The sequence below is a fragment of the Ambystoma mexicanum genome, chromosome 10 (assembly GCF_040938575.1).
Source record: "Ambystoma mexicanum isolate Mex_15411 chromosome 10, UKY_AmexF1_1, whole genome shotgun sequence".
Lineage (NCBI taxonomy): Eukaryota > Metazoa > Chordata > Amphibia > Caudata > Ambystomatidae > Ambystoma > Ambystoma mexicanum.
Genome location: NC_090932.1, coordinates 1,647,480,244 through 1,647,500,056, shown reverse-complemented (window position 1 = coordinate 1,647,500,056; position 19,813 = coordinate 1,647,480,244). Strand labels below are relative to the sequence as shown.

The window sequence follows — 19,813 nt, the reverse complement described above, 5'->3', positions numbered from 1 at the left end:
CGCAGCCTCTGGCATCTACTCTGTCCTCTTATAATTGTGTAGTTGTCTTGCCCAGCGTGTAGGATTGACGGTCCTGCTGCAGCATGCAACCAGGATTCTGTGATGGCCAGGAAGTCTAGGTTATTGGCAGTGGTTAGATCAGCAATGCCAGTCGCATGCGCTAGCAACGATTTGGCTTTGATTAACCTGCCCTTAATAGTGTGTGTAACGACTTTAGTTGAACTGGTATTTTGTTTATGTTGTTTTGGTGACTTATTATGGTTGGTTGTATTTTTAGTTGAGACTTTCCTGGGTACAATGGTGCCTTTTTAGGGGGATAACTGGTGACAGATTAGCGTTAGGTGTGTTTGACCAAGTTAGGAGTCTGGCTCAGAGTCTCCCATTTCTGTCTGGAGTCGGACAGGGATGGCTTGAGGCTTCAGCTTTGGTATAAGTTCCCTTATCCTAATATAATGACTGGAGTCTGTCTCCACGTCTGAGGTTTCTAATTGGTGTCAGGCAAAGAAGACTTAAGGTCCTTGACTTGATCTGGGCTCCGTTTATGTACCGGTTAGGTATTGTTGAAGGTTGAAACTCACTGCTCAAGCGATCTCATTTTTGAGAGTTGAAGTTTAAGTTTAATTTTGGTAGGAAGTGTGTGGGCCTGATGGTTGAATCTAAACCATTAAGTTTTAGGGCAGGTAAGAATGGTGTTGCCTTGATTTCTGTCGGATCGCAATACATTGTTGGACAGTGGTGGTGCGCAGGTCGAGCACTGTGTGATGGAGAGGAGCTGGTTGAGTGCTGAGAGTACGCTTACCAATCAGAGCACAGCGTACATGATATTTAAGGAAAGGTTTGAGGGTCTGGGGGGGCGGCACAGGCCTAACAGGGTACATAAACTATTCCAAAATTAAAGCAGCAGGCCTAACAGGTTGCATGGGCTATTCCAAAATTAAAGCAGCGGACCTAACGGTGCATAGGCTATTCCAACAGGCTATTCCAACAGTAAAGCAGCAGATATTTGTAGCCGAGATGTACAAAAGGCTGCATAGATAAGGCATACAATCAAAAGGGTACCTGCTCAATGATGCACAGGTTGTCGATATAGAGATACAGTCAGTAAGATGTACCATCAAGTAAGTACAAAATGCAGGTAAGGCACAATCCCAAGTGCAGGTGAAACAATACATGAATAATAATATGCTTACACTGTGATACACATGGGGCCTATGCAAAATATACACACGGAGTGCGGGTATAGGCCAATGGGATTGTCGGCCGCCAGCGTCTTACACACTCACGAGTTCAGATGTGCTCGGGCGCAATTAAGGTTTACAGTTAACGGAGGTATGTTAGGGCACGTCCAGACGCTATGTGCAGCGAACTATGCAAGTTGGTGTCAGTCGGCAGAGCGTAGATGCCGAGGCATTGAAATATGTGCACAGATAGTTCTTGCAGGCAGTTTGTGTAGCCAATTTCTGTGCTGGTACAGCTCTCTATGGAGAGACACTTGTAACTGCTGGGGCGGGAGTGTGAGCTACAGAGGGGGCGGCGAAGGTTACACAGCGTGGTGAAACGAATTGGGGTACTCGCGTATTAGCCTTGTGTGCCTAGACTTGTTTGGCCCGCACTACGGCATGTCACGGACAGGCCCGTGCCTTTTGTAGGGGTGCCTTCTGTTTGGGGGCTCCAGCTCACGCCCCCGGCTGAGTTGCGTCGAGTAAGTAGTGGTGCCAACCAATGGCAGCACGGCTCGAACAAAGCAGTCCCTAGGCAACCTTACAAACAGGAAATACAGCTGCCATCTTATGAAGCTCCTCCTCCTGTACGAACACGGTGTCGGCGTAGGGGTACTTCAACGAAATATTGTTAGTTGCAGATATGTAAGCATGAATTGCCTTTCCCTGATCGGGAGAGCGTAAGCTTGTTCAGGATGCAGAGACGATCTGGATGCGAGTGTCGGCATTGTGCTGCGGGATGGGCTCTTGCCCACCCGAGGTATCAAAGCACGTAGTGATGGGCACACAGGCCCGTGCCTATTGTAGGGGTGCCTTCCGTTTGGGGGTCCGGCTCACGCCTCCATCGGAGTTGCATGGAGAAAGTAGAGGCGCCAACCTATGGCAGCGCGGCTCGAACAGAGCGGTCGCTAGGCAACCATACAAACAGGAAATGCGGCGGCCATTTTATGAAGCGCCTCCTCGTGTACTAACTTGGTGTCGGCATAGGGGTACTTCAAAAAAATATTTGCGGCTTTGGATGGAAATGAATGCTTCTTTAGGTGCAGTTCTGAGTCAGCTGGATGAGAAAGGCAGGTAACGCCCAGTCTGCTTCATCAGTAGGAAACTGAAGGACCCTGAAACCAGGTGGGCAACCATAGAACGTGTATGTTTTGCCATTGTGTGGTCTTTGAAGAAGTTTAGACCATACTTGTATGGATCTACTTTTGTGATTCAAACAGACCACCAACTCTTGAGATGTTAAATGCAGATGAAGGGGGAAATCCTAAATTCTTAAGATGGTCAATCAGCCTTCAGGGGTTTGATTTTTAACATAGAACACAGTCCGGGGGATCTTCCTGGAGCTCTTGGCCAGTTTAAGAGCAATGCACATGATCTGGTGTTCTTTTCCCTGGCTATTCGGTTCCAGCAGCAACTGCAGTGGAATTTCAATCAGCACCGAGCAGGTGGCTTACTTTGGAGTTGATTGGGCCCACCAACTCAAGGGGAGAAGTCGTCCTTGCAGGGGTGTTAGGGAGAATTCTCACCCAAGTGCTAAATTCTTGAACTTTTCATTTTCAGTGTGTTTTACTTTTGTGTTCTTTGGTTATGGAGTTTTTAAACAAAGTCCATAGGCACCATCTTTTTTCTTGTGTGTGTCACAGCACCTTTAGTGGAGTGGCACAGGGGTGTCTTTTAAAATTCCCCAAGGTTTAAATACCTTCTCAGGGACTGACTACCGTCTCCCAGAGCCTGTAAAGTTAAATTGACTTTACTAGTCATTTTACATTTACAGACGCAGCCCACACTATCTTACTCTAGAGTGCTGGAGGGGTTTCCTAGCATCTCCTGAGTATAAACACTCATGTAACAGTCAGATGTTACCCTTTCCTACTTTAAATGGATGGTGGTAGTGGTTTTAAACAAACTACCATGATTTTTCCTGACCGCGAACACTGGTACCTAAAAATCCGGACAGCCATGTTTTCCAATATGGCACCCAAGACCCATCTGTAAAAACAGATTCTCCAGCATGGGGGCGGGCATGGATTCACATGCTCATGAATATTCCCCGTCGTCAGGCTGGGAATCCTCGGTAAAGAAAAAATCAGTATCAGTTTCGTTTCTGATCTGTCTTTCCTAGTAGTAACCAATCACTGATCTCTGCGTCATACTGACCACAGCCAATGACTGCCCTCTACCTAAGCCCCGCCTCTGGCAGCCATCTTCAGATTTTTACTGCACGTTCAAGTATTGGGAGTCCTCGTGCTTAGCTCTCGAGCTTTTACTGCGTGTTTCGCGTTTTTTCAGGTGAATTTTCACTTTTTTTCGGTTAATCGAGCCTCAAGCTCCACCGTTTCTACTCCCGTTAATGGCTACCCGTTGCGGGATTTTCCTACGCCCCTCAAGGGTGAAGATTTTGTCGAATCAACTTCTTGGAAGATTCCAGAAGATTCGCGGCCTACTACGAGATGGACCAGGATGCGAGTTCGTCACCCGGTCCCAAGCTGTTTCGCAGCTGCCCTGGATGCGGGCTGCAGAACGTGTTTAAGGAAGACGAACATTCGCGATGCCTCTACTGTCTTCATGGGGACAAGACTCATGTAGAGAAGGACTGCCAGTTCTGCAAGAACTTGTCGGAGCGGACCATGAGGGACCGTCAATCCCGTCTCGCAAGCTGGTTGGAGAAGGGCTCGACGGGTGAGAAGAAGAAGAAAGGGTCAGAGCGGGCTTCTAAGTCCTGTGCGGGCGCCCGGGCGATGGGGGCCCAACACCAGGCCAAGCGCCGCGAGTCCGCTGGCTCCGGGAGCGCTCTTCGGTCGCCAGGCAGGGCGGCCCTTCCCCGGCACCGTCAACCACGAGCCAACGCTCCGGTTCGGGGAAGAGGAAGTCCGAAAACCCGGGTAAGCTTCGGGAGAAGCCCCGTCCGATCTCGGAAAAGGGGGAGCGAAGGAGAGGGCCCGGGACGTTCCTAAGGTGGTCAAGGCCCCTACCCAGCAGGCAAAGACCTCTATCGAGGCTATCGCGGCGACTCTGGCCAAGCCGGCAGAGACACCGCCAGCGGAGACCGCCTCCGGGACTAGAGGTTCCCTGCCGCCAAGGAGGGAATCCTCTTTTCAGCCCATCGTCGTGGCCGCTATGATGGAAGCAGCGAGGGGGGGCACGGTGCCCTCCTCGAGCTCGGAGTCAGCCTCGGAGGAGGAACTGACCGAGGCCGTGAGGAACCTCGAAGTCCAATTCGAGAAGGTTCGATCCCGTCAGGAAGATCCTCGGGAGATAACCGAGGAAGACGACGATGGTGAGGAAGAGCAGTCTTCCCTTCCGGCGCAGCCGGATCCTAGGCCTCAGGATGGCTCGGCGGCCATTTTGTCTGCCATCCAGTCCTTGTGCTCTGAGATAAGGACGAGATTCCCACGGCCCAGGCCGGAGGACCCGCAACCTGGCCCGTCGGGAAGTCCTTAGAACAAACGACGGAGGACCCAACCCTCTCCTACGCTCGCACCCGTAAGACCTACAGTTCCCTCCTCATCCTCCCACGAGTCAGGAGATGACAGTGCGTTGGGCTCGACGACGGGTTCCGAGGGCGACGGCGGCGACGGAACGGGTCTCCCGTCGCACGGGCCTCGCCGCCCGACGAGTTTGGCTCATTCCAAGCCATGATCGCCAGGGCGTCCGAATTGTTCCAGCTCTGCCCGGAGGAGCAGAAAAAGGAAGGTTTCCTCTATCAGCGCCGGGAGGCCAAGAGGAAGACGGTGATCGCGGTGCCCCCTAATCGATGACATCTGGGAGGAGGGCCTGTCGGTGCTCAAGAACCCCTCCACGGCACCAGCCAAACGGGACCGGTACGAGAAGAAGTACTGGGTCCCCGAAACCGCTCCCCTATGCCTCAGGGCCCAGCCAACGCCAGACTCTGTCGTCTCGGCGGCGAAGAAGAAAGCGGCGGGGTCAGGAGCCTCGACCGCGAGGGAAAGAAGTTGGACGCCATGGGGCGGCGGGTCATTTCGTCGGCGACGATCAAAGCAGCGATCGCCCTGGCGATCGTGGCCCGTTACGACAGGGAGCTCTGGTTTAAGCTGGCCCCCATTTTGGACTTCCTGCCGGACGACAAGAGGTCCGAGGCTCTGGAAATACTGCAAGAGGGCGAGGTGGCGTCCGACCATGCCATAACGGTGGCAACCGATATTGCCGATACCAGGTTCCGCCAGCTGGGCAACGGTGTTTGCCTACGACGACGGGGTTGGCTCCGGGCGACCGACTTCCGTCAGGACGTCCAGACCAGGGTGTTGGACATGCCGTTCGACGGCAGCAACTTGTTCGGGAAGGCGGTGGACGAATCCCTCCAAGCCATAAAAACGGAGACGGCCCGCGCCCTAGGAGCACTTCAGCAACAACGGCCCTTTCGGAGCGCCGGAGGCAGACAGGGTGCCTCCAAGGGATCCAGGGGTGGCTCGTCCTACCGCCAGGCGGCACGCTCCTCGTCTCAGGAGGCCTACAGGGGTTGCGGCAAGCAGGGAACGCCGCGCCGCCTTCGGCAATGTGGCCAGGGCGGCAAGGCCACCACCTCCAAGCAGGACTGAACCGCCGTGGTCTCGGGCCCCCACCGAAGCACCCCGGTGGGAGGCCGGCTGACAAATTTCGTCGGCGTGTGGAAGTCCATCTCCACTGACCGTTGGGTGCTGGATACCCTGGCAAGAGGGCACTCTATCGAATTCCTGAAGAAGTGCCCTCACGTTCCACCTGTGGCCAGGAAGGAAAATCGCATCCCGCAACTGCTGTTGGAAGTACGGGCGATGCTCAGGAAAGGCGCCATCGAGCTTGTCCCGAAGAGGCTCCGGGGTGTACTCAAGGTACTTCCTCATCAGGAAGAAGACTGGTGGCTGGCGTCCCATCCTGGACCTTCGTCGTTTGAACAAATACATCAGATCACAAAAGTTCAGGATGGTCACCCTCCAGCACGTACTGGAACAGCTGGAGGAAGGCGACTTTCTATCGTCTTTGTACCTGGAGGATGCATACTTCCACGTTCCCATCCCCAAAAGTCACCGAAAGTTCCTCAGGTTCGTCGTCCAGGGACGCCATTACCAATTCAGAGCACTGCCATTCGGATTGAAGTCGGCCCCTAGGGTCTTTACCAAGTGCCTAGCACCAGTGGCGGCGTGGCTGCGCCTACAGGGGATTCACGTCTACCCCTACCTGGACGACTGGCTCATCCGCTCAAGGACGAGGCAACTCGCCGTCAAACACACTGCGAGGACCGTCCAGCTACTCACAAACCTGGGATTCGCCATAAACTACCCGAAGTCCCACCTGGTGCCGTCGCAGGTGGCCCTGTTTCTGGGAGCGAAGCTCGATACAGTGAGGCGCCTGACAGCCCCGTCGGAAGAACGGACGAAGACCATTCTAGGCATAGTGCAGCGCCTGCTAGCCACGGACGTAGCCAGCGTGAGGTCCATCAAGTCCCTTCTGGGGATGATGTCCTCTTGCATCTACCTGGTGCGCCTCTGCAGACTACGGATGTGCCCTCTTCAAGAATTTCTCGACGCCCGTTGGATACAGGCGACGGGCACCTTCGAAGACTGGGTCCCCCTCAACGAGGTGTTCCGGCGGGCGATTCAGTGGTGGGGCGTTCGAGCACACCTCACGGCGGGCAAGGACTTTCAGACGCCGGCGTGCCAGGAGACGGTGACGACGGACGCCTCCCTGGAAGGTTGGGGCGCCCACACCGGAGATCTCCACGCAAGAGGCCTCTGGCTCCCGGAGGAGAGGCTTCTGCACATCAACGTCCTGGAACTCCGAGCTGTGTTCTGGGCTCTCAAATCATTCCTCCCGTCGCTCAAGGGCAAGGTGGTGCGGATCTTCACGGACAACAACACAACAATGTTTTACATACGGGAGCAGGGAGGCACCAGATCCCCAGCCCTATCCAAGGAGGCACAGGATCTGTGGCACTGGGCGGTCGCCCAGGGGATGTTCCTGGTTCCCTTCCACCTGGCAGGAGAAAGCAACACCATCGCCGACTCGCTCAGCAGGGAGCTGCGCACGTGTCACGAGTGGGAACTGCGCCAGGATCAGGTGGATCTACTCTTCCGACGATAGGGCAAACCCCAAATCGACCTGTTCGCAACAGCGACAAACTCGAAGTGCAAGAGGTTCACCAGCAGGTTTCACCAGCCGAGAAGCATGGGCGATGCGTTCTCGTTCCCTTTGGACGGCCTATACCTGTATTCGTTCCCTCCGTTGCCGTTGCTGCTTCGACTCATCAGCCAGCTCAAGAGGTCCCGTTGCAGGATGATCCTCGTCGCACCGGCGTGGCCGAGGCAGATCTGGTTCCCGGACCTTCTGGACTTGTCAACGTCCCCTCCCATCAAGCTGTCGGCGGGCGCGGACCTTCTCTCCAGAGAAGGAGGCGCCATCTTCCACCACGACCCGGCGTCGCTGAACCTGCAGGCCTGGCTCCTGCAGCGCTAGAGTTTGGAGGCTACGATATACCGGCCGATTGCAGAGAGGTCTTGCAAAGGCCAGGGCGTCCTCGACTCTCAAATGCTACGGTCATAAGTGGAAGAGGTTCTCTATCTGGTGCCAAGCACAGATCATCAACCCCCTACGGATTACGGCCCCTCAAGTGCTGCCGTACCTGCTATCGCTGGCAAAGGCTGGGCTAGCCCATGCCTCCATTAAGATCCATCTGGCGGCGATCTCCAGATATACCAGAACCACAGGACGGAAGTCCCTGTGGTCCCATCGACTGGTAAAAGAGTTTATGAAAGGACTGTTCCGGTCGTTCCCGCCGGTGAAGGCCCCGGCGTGGGAACTTAACGTGGTGCTGACCAGGCTCATGGGGCCCCCATTCGAGCCGATGCACTCCGCACCTATGAAGTTTGTGTCGTGGAAGACTGCGTTCCTGGTGGCCATTACCTCCGCACGACGAGTGGGAGAGATCCAGGCCCTATCCTGCAAAGCACCGTACTTGACTTTCCATGCCTCGAGGGTGGTGCTTAGGACGCACCCCTCCTTTATGCCCAAGGTGCCGTCGGACTTCCATCTTAACGAGCCCTTGGTGTTACCTGTTTTCTTCCCGTCTCCTTCGTTGCCGGCCGAGAGGACTTTGCACTCGCTGGATGTGGCTAGAGCGCTGAAGTTCTACGTGGACCGCACAAAGAGTTTCCGGAGGACATCACAGCTGTTCGTGAACTTTGGACCTGTGAATCAAGGGAAGGCTCTCTCGAAGTCTTCTATTTCCAGATGGCTCTCCGGCTGCATCATGCACTGTCACCGGTTGGCTAACCGACCGCTGCCAGGCCGTCCGAGAGCCCATTCGACCAGAGCGATCGCTGCTACTACGGCGTTCTTATCTGGTGTGCCCCTGCTGGACATCTGCAGGGCTGCTACGTGGAGGTCGACGCACACCTTCACAAGATTCTACTGCGTCGATCGGGATTCCAGGGAGGAGTCCAGGGCTGCGCAACCTGTTCGCTTAAGGTGAGCCTGGTGAGGAGGTAAGAGATGCTTAATGTTGAGTTTTGGATATAATGCTTAATGTTGAGCCTTTTGCCACCCCCGTGGTTGTGCATGTGTGTACTGCTATCTATTCTTATATTCATGAGCATGTGAATCCATGCCAGACCCCATGCTGGAGAAGGAACAAGTTACTTACCTGTAACTGTTGTTCTCCAGCATGGGTCTGGCATGGATTCACATGCAAACCCTCCCACCTACCCCTCTGCGGCTCTTCATTTGGTCATACTGCCACTTCACGTGCTACCAAATCTGAAGATGGCTGCCAGAGGCGGGGCTTAGGTAGAGGGCAGTCATTGGCTGTGGTCAGTATGACGCAGAGATCAGTGATTGGTTCCTACTAGGAAAGACAGATCAGAAATGAAACTGATACTGATTTTTTCTTTACCGAGGATTCCCAGCCTGATGACGGGGAATATTCATGAGCATGTGAATCCATGCCAGACCCATGCTGGAGAACAACAGTTACAGGTAAGTAACTTGTTCCTTCTGGTCATCTTTTTTTCACCGTTTCTTTTAGGAAAGGTCCTTCTAGTGTCCAACTCTGCACGCCAAACCAGTTTTGGTCCCTTTGTTGGCCTTTGGCGGGCTTCAGTGCTGAAGCCCTTCTCTGGTACCGGAGTGTCTGGGGTGGACAGGATGTGAGGGAGGTGCCCGAAACTCCCTGTGCTTAGTCTCCTAGGAGACCTGAATGCACTCTGGCGTGATTGGCCGGCTGGCTGTCCAGCAAGGACTTGCCACCCTGCTGTGTGAGTGACAGGCTGGAATGAATGGGGGAAAACTGTTTTAAAGCAGGCTCCATACTGGTCGAATTTTCGGCAGAGTGCTGTGGAAAACTGGATAGCCAGTGTGAAGGATACCAGTGTGTGGTCTTTAAGGCACTCGCACCTTAAACCGACATTTTGCCAAGCTTGTGGCCTCTTTCCTGGGCAGTGCAGGAACCTCCCGACGTCGTCCTTCTTGTCCCCACGACTGAAGCTCCGGAACAGCGAGATCTGCAGGAACTGCCAGGAACAACTTCCTCAGCTACAGCTCTTCACTTTAAAGGTACTGTGCAAATGCGGTCAGGAAATCTTTTCGGCCGCAGTGAAAGTTGGTGAAACTTTCCCGACTTTGAAGGCTTGTCCTTCCCTAAACCAACATATAACTTTTCGTCTGACCAAATTCTTCTAAGATCCGTGGCAAAGACTTAAACATTTACTACCAGACCTGTGCTATCCTATACAAGACTCTGAACCATTCACTTTGGCCCAGGCCTATTGATTTTAATTGCTGGTTGTAGTGAACTGAAACCCTTTGCCCTTCCTATGAAAGTATTTGTGCCTTGATTTCTTTTAACCTTGTCTTTTTACCCCTTTTAAAAGTAATTGAAGTGCCATTTTGCTCCCAATTCAGGGGAGCTGAACTTGTTCAATAACTTATTGGTTGTGTATGTGTAGTATGATATTGAGCTGCTCTTGCTAGTGTAATGTTTTCCAAACTACTTTGTAAATAAATGTGTATTCTTTTACCAAGAAACCTTGAGTAGCTGGTTATTTGAATCACTGTAATTGTTGGTCCCTTGTGTAGCCCCTTGTACTACTCACTTTATTCTTGAGATAAGTCTGGCTGCTCAGCTACTGCTACCACAATACTGTGTAGTACGGGCTTGTACCAAAGGTGGAATTGTACTGACACTTGTAGTCTTAATTGCATGTAGTGGTCCCAAAGGGTACTGCATGTGATTCTGCCTTACAAGGGGCTACTCTGTCGATACAAATTTGGAGTTTCAGCACAACAGCAGGGCTTCATCGGGCAAACCATCGGTTCAGGAGTGGCAGCAGGCGTCCTCTTAAAGTTCTTCTTCCGATTCCTTCGTCCAGTGGTCGACTCTGCCTTTCAAGCCAAAAAGCCTCGCTTTTATGCAGGTTTCTCCCATTCATTCCAGTTTAGCTGTCAGTCACCCATCAAGGGTGGCTGTCCTTGCCGAAGAGACAGCTAGCCAATCACCTAAGAGTGCATTCCTGTCTCCTAGGATATCAAGCCCTGGGAGTTTCGGGCACCTCCCTCGCTTCCTGCCCCCGCCAGACACCTTTGAGCCAGAGGTTGGCTTCACTCGTCACAGCCATCAACTGTCCCTGTATGTCTGGAGCCGATCGCACCTCGGCCCGGATCTATGCCAGTCTCCAACACCACTCGCAAGTACAAGCAGCACCGACCCCTCCTCCCCCCGACTGCCTGCCAAGCATCCTGTTCATGTCCGGAGGCGCGCCGCCACCTAGGCGGGTTGACCCACGCTACCTCACTGCTCTCCACCTGACCCCGTTACAAAGTCTTTAATCACAATCATTTCCAATTAGCCAACACATCTTGGGGAATTAAACTGCAATTAACTATATGTACCACATGGCTACTGCCATTATTGTTGCCACGACTTTGCCACTGCTATTGCCATTCTTTTTGTAATCACAGTTAGCAATTTCAACAATGCCTCTTCAAACTGTTGGCCTGCACCATTAGCAGCCTTAACAGCTGTTGGTCGTGCTGTTATAAATACACATGCTAGTCTTTACTACCTTGCCTGCAACCTATGTGTCAATAACACAAAGGCATTTTTATCAGCTATCTAAGTGGACAACGCCCGAGTGCATTTTGTTGCAGCTGCCCCACAAACTGTATGTTCCATATCCCAGTATCGTGTACACTCAGTCTCACTGCTGAATGCAGGTATTGTCTACATTTGTTTGCTGCTAGACTTCATTGCTGACTAGAACCATTGAGCACATGATTGCATCTCTGCCTTGAATCCGGAAATTGCCTAACTGGTAAAACTATTGCGCTTCACCACCTCTCAATGAATACACCTATGACCATGGTACACTATGACCCCAGCCGACCACAGAAATACTCATAATCTATATGCTTAGTGTTCATTATCCTCTGATTAAGTAAGGCTAGTCGAATGCCTGCCCAAGACTACTGTGACATGTACCTGTGCCCTCTGACCTCAACCATGTCTAATTAGCCTACCTCACTTCTGCAACCATTGTATTAGTATTGTGTACCGCCCCCGGCCTTATCAGACTAGCCTGACCAAATCGCCGGTGACTAATTCTTTGCACCTCAACCAGCGTATTAATACCAACCTACCATTCCCACACTTGGAAGACTCATACCAATACCTCCTCAGCTAAACATTATGACCACTTCTGGATGTCTGCTGCAAACCCTGCGCCAATCACATGTATGGCCGCCTTTCACAGAGCCACCCTTACCATGGCATCAATTCTCCCACGTATCCACTCCATTCCACCCACCAACTTCCTCCCACATATCCTGGCCTTCAATAGCCTCATCACCCCTACTAAATATTATCAAAATATCACTGATAATTCACTCAGCCCACAGGAATGGATCCAGCGGTTTGCAACTCCCCCTACACCTCTGATCCCATGCCCTATCAACATGAGGAACCTGAGACTAGGTTCACGCTTCACCACCCATACACATCCTCCAAGGATGCCTCTCCAGACTACCAAAGTCACCCCTAAGTCCGTAGTGCGCACACCAACCACCACTCACACAAGGACACTGTCAATCATCACTCCTCCAAAACCACACAAGCCAAACACTGCAACACAGGCTCCCACCATCAAAGGAGCTCTGATCAACACACGTTCATTAGTTGCACATGCCACTAATATTCCAGACCTTATCGAAAATAACCGTGACTTCTTGTCCATCGCAGAAACCTGGCTCCACCAGGCGGCAGGCCCCACGCTCGCATTAGCCCTCCCAGAAGGATACACGATCATCAGAATAGACAGATCCGCTGGCATAGGAGGAGGTCTCGCCATTATAGCTAAAACAACTTTGGGCCTTAGAGATACCACCAGCGTCAGCCTACCTTCAGCGGAACTCCTTTCTGCTAAAATCCCATGGACAGCCACTCAAACTATCTTACTTCACTTAGCCTACCGACCACCAGGCCCCATCTCTTCCTTTGAGAAAGATACCACAAGCCTCCTCTCATCCAACACTAAACCAGGCTCCCACATCATCTTCCTCAGAGACCTCAACTTGGGGTTCCAAGATCCAAGAGATACCAATTTACTTGCCCTTGAAAAATCTCTATCCTATCTCTACTTCAAACATCGTATTTTTGAGCCCACCCATGCCAATGGTAGCACCCTATATTGGCTATCAGGCTTGAATTGTTCCTTCAACATTCTTCAGAACAAACCTATAGCCTGGACAGACCATCACTTCATACCCTTTACTATTGAGGGAGCCACACTTCCTACCCCTGCTATCGCTCCTCCTTCACTTTCCAGGAACACTTGCGATATTACACCACCTAACTTAATCCCTCTAATCAACAACATTGTGGATGTTACCAACTACAAACATCTAGATACCACTGAATTGGTTGATCTTTATAACAATACATTGAACTCTGCCTTGGACACTATTGCCCCTGTTAAATTAAAAAAATCTAAAGCTGCCGCCCACCTCACCAACTGGTTCACTCCAGAACATAAATCTGTGAGAAACCTAAAAAGAAATGCAGAGACTACCTGGCGCAAAGATCCCTCCAGTCATAACAAGGCTCTATTCTCCAATGCAGCCACCTTCGACAAATCAGCAATTATCTCCACCAAAAAGGAACACCAGAATGTTTTACGCCAAATCCAAGACTAAGGCAATTTCAATATTGTAAGTCAACTAGAATCCCCAGCACCACCCTCCTCAGACTGCACCAAAGATGCCGCCTGGTGCTCCAAAATTCAACAAGCCCTAGCAGACAAAATAGCCTCCCTCCAAGTTAAAATAGAAGAGATAAAGAAGAGCCTTGCAAACGGTTCACCAGACAATGCCCCTCCCAAACCTCAACACCCTCAGTGCCCATCATTCTCATTCACTATGGTCACACCTATTGAATTTGAAAACAACATCAAAGGCCTTAAGCCGTCAAGATGCAAAGGCGACACCTGTCCACCCACTGCCATCAAGGACTGCGCCAAAGAATTCTCTGTTTATTGCTACTATGATAAACGCCTCATTTAAGACTAATCTGGTCCCAAAAAACCTCAAGGAGGCATGGGTCATGCCTCTGCTTAGATCCGAACACACCAACAAACTATAGACCAATCGCCAGCGTCCCTTTCCTCCTAAACATTCTGGACCAAGTTGCCTACTTACAAATCCAGAAACATCTGGAAGACAACCTACTTGGTCTACGTAAATCAGACTTTCGGCCCAGGCACAGCACTGAGACAGCCCTCCTGAATCTGAAAATACAGATGGATGAGCTGAGAGACAAAGGCAAGCTGGCCATGCTCCTCTTGCTAGACCTCTCCACCGCATTCGACATGGTTGACCACCAGATCCTCACCAACCACCTAACCACTGCCGCAGCCTTCTCCTCCAACGCCTCTTCCTGGATCAAATCTTCGCTCTCCAACCGTACCACTAGGGTTTTCTCTCCTTCCTCCGCAGATCCTGTCCCCATCCTCTGTGGGTTCCCCATGGGTCATGTACATCTCCAACTTTATATAGCATCTTTACAAATCTCCTCTTCGACTGCCTTGACGACCTGGGTGTCACCTACACAAACTACGCAGATGACCCCTGGGTCCTCATCACTCGCGTCAGGTAATTGTGCCAACGACACCAAACTAATCAACATCTACTTGGAAATTGGATGGCAACAAACAGCCTTTGCCTTAATGATGACAAAAATGAGCTCCTGATCGTAGGCACCCAAGCCCGTTTGAATAAACTTGACCCTCAGTACTCGTCCTTCATCATTGATGGTAATACAATCAAAGATGCAAAAGAAATAAAGACGCTCGACGTCTTCCTAGACTCCACCTTATCTCTAAAAAAACAAGTGAGCGCCATTGCCTCTTCAACTGCTTATACCAACAAGCTAATCAATGCCTGTAAGTCCTACCTATCCTATACCAGCTGCTTGACTTTAGCCAGAGCCCAAGCGCTCTCCAAAGTAGACTACTGCAACACTCTTCTCAGGCACCGCTGAAACTAATCTAAACCGACTCCAGATCTTACAAAATAACGCCTTAAGACCCGCCCTAAACATTCCAAGATCTAACCACATCTCCAGCCACAGAAAAAACACCAACTGGCTCCCAGTGCGCGACAGAATTACACTCCGCACCCTGGCAATCACCCACAAATGTATCTCACACACTGCTCCCAAATATCTTTCAGCCAGGTTCTCCCTATAGCACTCCTCATGTTTTACCAGATCATCCCACCGCTCGCTTCTCAGTCTCCAAATACAACCTCAAAACTGCAGGAGGAGCTAACTTCCCTGTCCAAGCGGCCAACCTCTGGAACTCACTACTCCGTCCATCAGACTAGAACTATCCTTCAATGCATTCAAAATTAGCGTCAAACTATGGCTTACCGATAAGCCTACCACCAACTGAGCCCAATCGATCCAGCCTTACAGTGATCTTAAATCACAACCCCTGCGTGGCCAAGTAGCCTGCAGCACATCCGCACCATCATTACTTAGTCAGACCAATGCAGACTATTGTTGTCATGTATGTACACGTTCCTGCCTTACAGGGTCAGACTAATTTGTAACCTAGTCGACCTGTCACTTTGACTTCTTATTTCTGTACTTGTATGTATATTGTAACCAGGTTGGCACTTTCGCCATTACTCTACCTATCCTTCATATAAATATGTATGTACCTATTTCTGTTTGTAACTTGCTAGGTTTTCCAGCGCCCAGCTACCTTAGGGATATGTGCGCGATGAAAATAATAAACAAATACAAATACTTGTGAATCCCTCCAAAGACAAAATTAACAAAGGGACCAAACCTGGTTTGGTGCGCAGAGTAAATCTCCAGAAGGCCCTTTCCACAAAGAAATGGCAAAAAAAGACTGGGCCGTTTTTACAAAAATTGGACCCTTGGGTGCTTTGCTGCAGCTGCGAAGGCAGCCCATGGTAAATGCACACCACAGTAGTTAAAAGTAGACCATTGCCACCAGCCGTTCATCGAGGAAAGGGTAACATAAAATTGTTACATGAGAACCTACACAAAGGGGATACCAAGTAACCCCTCCAGCACCCTATTGTAAGATAGTGTGTGCTGGGTCTAGAAAGTTGTGTAAGTAAAGTCAATTTCACTTTACTGCTCTTGGAACCAGTAGTACATCCAAGAGAAGGTATTTAAACCTTTTGGAAATCTGAAAGACTTTCCTGGGCCACTTCACTGAAGGTGCTGTGTGACACAATGTAAAAGATGATGCCTATGGAGTTTGTCAAACTCCACAACCAAAAAAAACGCAGAGTTAAAAATCACATTAAAATAGACAAGAGAGTGGGGAAAAAAGGGTCTCGCTCTCTCCAGGATAAAAATTCAAGTTCTCAAAATCCAGCAAAGTTGCTGGGAGTCTCTAAGGTAGAGAGGAATTGCCACATTTCTGAGAATCCTCCCTAACACCAAGGATCTTCAGTCGACTGCTCTTCTGTGCAGTATACTTGGCTCCAGTGCTGATCTCAAGAAATGCCTGCAGGAGTCCTCTTCATGCATTGAATCCTGGCTCGAAGCAAGTCAAAGCCCACCAATGGTAAGGATCTGCACCATTTAAACAGCCAGCAGTGGTCCAATCAGGGACCACTGTGGGTTTCACTTAAGTCCTACCCTCAGACGTTTAGGCACCACGGATGTTGAGTTGGACCAGACACACAGAGGCATCACTAGCCTGCAAAAGCAGCAGCTTTCCTGGGCAAGTGCATGACCTAATATGGGATTTCATGACCTCAGAAAGAAGGGGGCCAAATAACAAGCGCGAATCTCGTAGAGTGGCCACGTTATAGTACTAGCCTGTACCGTAGCCATATGCAGAAAACATGATTTTGCACAGTAGAAATGATGCATAAATGGTACAAATATGATTGCTGCCACCAAGTTGTCTTTTGACACAAATAGAAGTAGCCAAAAAGCCCAAGTGTAAAAGACTAGGCCAATACAAAAGTATCCCCACTGCACTGCATTGTAAGATGCTATGTGCACTGTTAAAAAGTTACCTAAAGGGTCAAAAGACAAAAGGGAAGTTTCCCAGTACTGAGTCAGAATGACTGATTAGTTTCCCAATAACAAAATGAGCGAAAGTGCAGGGAGTGAAGCTGAAGGCTTCACTTCCCTCTAAAGTTAGGATGGGTTCAAAAACAAAAGCAACGTGTTTGGGGGTCTCTAGAAATAGGGAGAGAAAGTTGCCAGAGGAAAAATCTTTCCTTACACACCACCATCAAACCTGTAATACGGTAGTGCAAAAGGAATTATTGTCACGTTTTCATTTTTACCGAACTGCTGTACTTGTTATGAGACCCTGTGTCTATATAAGAACATGTACATAGCTCCAGTCGAATCTTGCCACAAGGTGATGATAATCTTATTAAAATGTGTCTTCCCTCACCCACATTTTCTTCCACATGCACCATTCCACTTTAGCAGAATGCTAAACCACACCAAAAAACGCTAGGAGCAAAGGGGCATTTCAAGAAAGGTAAACTCTGTACATTGTCCACACCTGGCAACATGCACGCTATGTCAACCAGGCAGCTAATATTGTTCAACTGCTGAGTCCCAAGGCATATTTGGTTAGTCTGAATTTCTAGCTGTAAGATTGTGTTCCCGGGACATCCGCTGAAGACAATGGCCCTCTAACCAAGCTTCTTCTGTCCCCAGCCAGCGCCGCCTGCTCCTGAGGGATACTCCACTTCAGAACACTATGATGGAGCTGTGGACCATGGTGCACTTCCTAATCCCAGGCATATCACGCTCCTATTTGGACTTCCCAGTGAAGGCTGGCAGCGAGGAAAATCAGGATTATGGTCATAAGGTGGTCATCCGCTTGCACAGGGTAAGTTCTTCATGTCCCTGCTTGACAGCAGGATCACCTGCCTGACTCTGTATTTTCTCTGGAATTAGCAATGTTTGCTCTCTGAGCTGGCTACTAATCACTAATTTTTTATTTTTTATTTTATTACCACTTTGGTTTACACAAAAAAGGAAAACCTTTGGCTATTTCGACAACTTTTTTTTATAAATACTCTGTAAAGAGATAGGAGAAAAGAATAGGAAAAGAACAAAAATGTAAATGTAAAAAAAAAGAATCTCCATTAAAAGTCTCATAGAAAAAGCAGAGTGCTAAGTCACATCAATGTCTCTTTGCCATTTCTTTCTCTCTGACCAGAGCGTCCCATGAGAAAAAAAACTGTCTATTCCGATCATTCATCATGACCATGTTATGAACTTATAATTGGGTGTTTCCCCTCAATTTTTCCAAAGATAACCAGCATGAATTTTACTACCGCCAAGTTATTTGAAATCTTTTCTCCTTCCAACAAGTATCCCCACCAGAGATCAATGTATTCTGACCTATAGCCCTGCCAAATATGGCCAAGGTAAGTGTGTCTTTCCTCCCTAAGGATTGGACATTCCAACAACAGATGTTTTAAGGATTCAACCACCTTTGCGTTTTGACATAATCTGCAGTCCTTGGGTTCATTTTTTATTCTTTCTGTAGTTGTTGGCTCTATTTGGCCATAAGTTGAGACAGAGTTTTAGGAAGCCAGTATTCAGAAACCAATTGGGGAACAATAACAAGTATTTTGGTAATCTGTTCAACTTTCGAGGAACTGCCCAAAATTCTTCATATCCATGATATTTATAGAGTTCTTCTGTAGTTTCAATCCAATCTCTGGTGTACATTTTTTTTCACCTGATCTGTATTGGCTAGTAATGATTCTTCTGATTCGTTCAGATTTCGTAGAATTGCCGGACATGTTTTAGTCCATTGAGATAGCATTGGTTCAGAACAGTTGTCCATTCCTTTTTTTAGGACGGAGAAACCACCAGTTAGCAGCGCTTCCGGGCATTTCCGGAAGAAAGACATTATCTTCCACTCAGATGACTTTCAACGAAGACAATGCTAATTCTCCAGCATTGGATCTTTCATGGATTCACATGCTTAGAATATTCCCCGTCGTCAGACTGGGACCCTTCGGTACACATATATAGCCTTTTTCAAAGGAAAAACTTTCGACACTTTTGTGTCCTATCTACGACCTTCTAGGACCCGCCTACGCATGCTCCGCAGGCCGTGCTAGTATAAGAGGCCCGCCCCCGCGGCTCCCCTTCAGATTTCAACCGTCTCCAAAGTAGTGGGATCTCCTCGTGTTGTCCTACTGTTTTGTACTAGGTGCGTCATTGGATTTCGAGTAATAATGTCCTCTGTGTCTGGTAAAGCGCTGTTCCGTCCATGCGCGACATGCGGCTTAAAAAAGGTTTACGAGGGGGACGGACATATGGACTGCATATATTGCCTCCACCCTCACCATTCGGCGGATACCTGCGACATATGCAAGGGGTTTTCTCAATAAACCCTCAAAGACCGGAACCGACGCCTGGTGGCATGGCTGAATGATGGAGCGGGGGCATACCCCCCCTCGGAGGTGGGCTCCACACAGTCGGCGAAAACGTTGCGCCGAGTGGCCTCGTCGGAACCGCCGGCTAAGAAATCTAGACTGTCAGAAAAAGAGTCGTCTGGAAGTCACTCCACTAGAGACTCCTCGGCAAAGAAATCATCCTCATCAAAAAAGCATGAGAAGGAAAGGAAATCCTCCTCTGGCGATCATCACAGATCGACCGCGAGTCGAGAGTCTAGTAAAAGCGGGCAAAGTGTGGAGAAGGCAGGACCGCCAAAACCACCTGCAAAGTCTTCGTCGTCGACGGCGGTCCAGTCATCGACCGCCTCCATACCACTTGCACAGGGGGCATCCACCGTCCCGTCGACAATGGCGTCGACGAGGGCCTAGTCGACGCGGATCCTACAGGAGACCCGACCCCCCCCGGAGCCTTTGCTACAAGAACAAGCTATGTTGCTGTCCTCGGAGGACGAGAACGAGAGAGTTGCTGGCCCAGTAGACCTAGGGCTACGAGCGGCTGACAAGTCGTCGACGAGGGCCTCCGTTACACCGGTATCTGCCCCTCTCCTCAATCGGTTTTGTCGTTGGATATTCTGTCCACGCTTCAGTCCTTGTTGCAGTCGTTGGACCAGCGACTACCCCAGGCA

General features: G+C 50.0%; 1 protein-coding gene across 6 annotated transcripts in view; it reads left to right on the top strand.

The window, feature by feature from the left end:
• The window catches only part of EP400 (E1A binding protein p400), a 1,542,855-nt gene that overhangs the window by 695,475 nt on the left and 827,567 nt on the right, over positions 1–19,813 (top strand). For all 6 annotated transcript variants that reach the window (XM_069620067.1, XM_069620064.1, XM_069620063.1 and 3 more), the window contains one exon: positions 17,425–17,599. In XM_069620067.1, coding sequence (XP_069476168.1) covers positions 17,425–17,599 — 175 coding nt within the window. The remainder of the gene's footprint in view (positions 1–17,424; positions 17,600–19,813) is intronic.